The sequence below is a fragment of the Atta colombica genome, unplaced genomic scaffold (assembly GCF_001594045.1).
Source record: "Atta colombica isolate Treedump-2 unplaced genomic scaffold, Acol1.0 scaffold73, whole genome shotgun sequence".
NCBI lineage: Eukaryota > Metazoa > Arthropoda > Insecta > Hymenoptera > Formicidae > Atta > Atta colombica.
Genome location: NW_017259565.1, coordinates 498,280 through 500,704, shown reverse-complemented (window position 1 = coordinate 500,704; position 2,425 = coordinate 498,280). Strand labels below are relative to the sequence as shown.

General features: G+C 29.0%; 1 protein-coding gene across 1 annotated transcript; it reads left to right on the top strand.

The window, feature by feature from the left end:
• Positions 1-398: 398 nt before the first annotated feature.
• LOC108692490 (3-hydroxyacyl-CoA dehydrogenase type-2) lies at positions 399-2,419 on the top strand (the record flags this gene model as incomplete). Its single annotated transcript, XM_018200763.1, has 3 exons — positions 399-572; positions 1,075-1,411; positions 2,063-2,419. Coding segments are annotated over 3 exons (768 nt in total), but the record flags the coding sequence as incomplete, so codon positions are not given.
• Positions 2,420-2,425: the final 6 nt, after the last annotated feature.

The following is a 2,425-nucleotide window of genomic DNA, read 5'->3' as shown; positions in this document are numbered from 1 at the left end:
ATATATATATATATACATACATACACACACACACACACACACACACACATTTTTATAGCCTATGTATTACATGTACATGAGATATGTTTCAATATTTATTATATCACTTTTGAAGCTTCATAGCATACATTACACATACTATAGATTTTTATTGTTGGCAATGAATATCAAAATACAGCTTTAAAAGCTATATAAACAATTAGCAAATATTTCGAGTAAAGTTATTGATTATGAGACATTTATATTCAAAAAGAATCATTTCTCCGATATATTTTTTATCTGAGATGTAGTATCTCAGATTTGGAAATAATCGCTATAAAAGTTATCAATTACAATTATATGTTAAAACTGATGAGATTTATTTGTAATAAAAATTGATTAATATTTCTTTTTATTTATTACAGGGCACTGTAGCTTTGGTGACTGGTGGTGCTTCTGGGCTAGGACGTGGCACTGTAGAAAGGTTTGTCAAGCAAGGTGCTAAGGTAATTATTGGTGATTTGCCTGTTTCAAAAGGTAAAACTGTAGCCGACGAATTAGGAGAAGCCAATACAGTGTTTGCACCTATGGATGTATGTATATAAATTTAAATATAATTATTAATTATAGTTGTGCAAACTCTTGTCAAATATAATCTTAATATACGGAACAGAATACATTTTACGATTTTTAAATGTGTTCTTTATTAGAATATTTATCAGAAAAAAGTTTTGATCTCTAGCAGTGTAATACCTATACATAATGAGACCTCAAACAATCGATTGAGCCTATTAAAAATTTCGTTCATCTAATTATATTTTAGATATGACTATAATGTATGTTTATAATGGTCAACTTGACAGTTCAAGTAAAGTTATATCTGCGCCCAGTATGGACATATATTGACGCGAGACATTCCCATCTTTGATTTGAAACATTAAATTATGTCCATCCAAATTATAATTATCCAAATTTAAAAAATTGTAATTATTTGTTCTTTTTATATATCATATATTCTTATCTCTCATTATCTCTCTATTAAATACTAACTCTTGTTAACTACTATGTCTTCTGATTTTATTAACTTTCTTCAAGATAACTTCGGAGTCTGATGTCCAAGCTGCTCTTGATCTTACAAAACAAAGATTTGGTAAACTTGACGTTCTCATCAACGCCGCTGGTATCGCCATGGCCTTTAAGACATATAATAGTAATAAAAAAATTCCTCACTCACTGGAAGATTTCACTAAAGTTATCCAAGTCAATACCATTGGTACTTTCAACGTTATTCGTCTCTCTGTTGGTTTAATGATTGAAAATTCTCCTAATCAAGATGGTCAAAAAGGTGTAATTGTTAATACTGCAAGTGTTGCCGCTTTTGATGGTCAAATAGGGCAGGCTGCTTATGCTGCCTCAAAAGGAGCAGTCGTAGGTATATGTGTTTTATTTTATTTTTTTTATAATTTATTATTTAGATACTATAAAGAGTGTTTCAGAATTAGTCATCAATCCCACAATACATATAATTGTATAATGAATGCAACTTGCAAAATAAGAAGCTGAATATTTAAAAAATGATTACCTTGCAGATCCTTATTAAGGGCAATTCATAGTTGAGTCTTATATTTAAAATTATCTTAAGTACAATCTTAAAATGTCATGAATCAATCAGAGAACCATATTAGATATTACTTAAGATATTACTCTTAAGATATTACTTAAATTTTAAAATAAGAATAGACTATGAACGAATTAATTCATTATTGATTCTTATATTTGAGACTTTTAAATACAATCTTAAAATGTCATAAGCCAATCAAAGAGTAGCATTTTAAGACATTACTTAAGACAGTCTTGAAATAAGAACGAACTATGAATACACAGTCCTAAGACTTTTTAGATTGTTTTGAGTTTTGACCAACTAAGTTTTTACTTATTCTGAAACACCTTATATATAATCCTATTCTCTTTATGCTTATTATTACTTTCCTCTATTTTATTTTGATAATAAACTTATTATATTTTTTTTTTCCTCATTTTATTTTCTATAATTTATACTTTTTTATAATTTATTATTACATAGGGATGACTTTACCTATCGCTCGTGATCTTTCCAAGGATGGAATTCGTGTCGTAACAATTGCTCCAGGACTTTTTGATACTCCATTATTAAAAGCGTTGCCAGAAAAGGTACGAGTCTTTTTGGCAAAAACTATACCGTTTCCTCAAAGATTGGGAAATCCTGATGAATATGCCATGTTAGCACAGCATATCATTGAAAACCCATTACTAAATGGGGAGATAATTAGATTGGATGGTGCTTTGCGAATGCAAGCTTAAAGGACTATTAATTTTTTTCATATTGATAAAACACCGAAGAGTTTTCTTGAATCTCTTGGTTTCTTTTTATGTACACATATACACACACCTACATACACACAAAGAG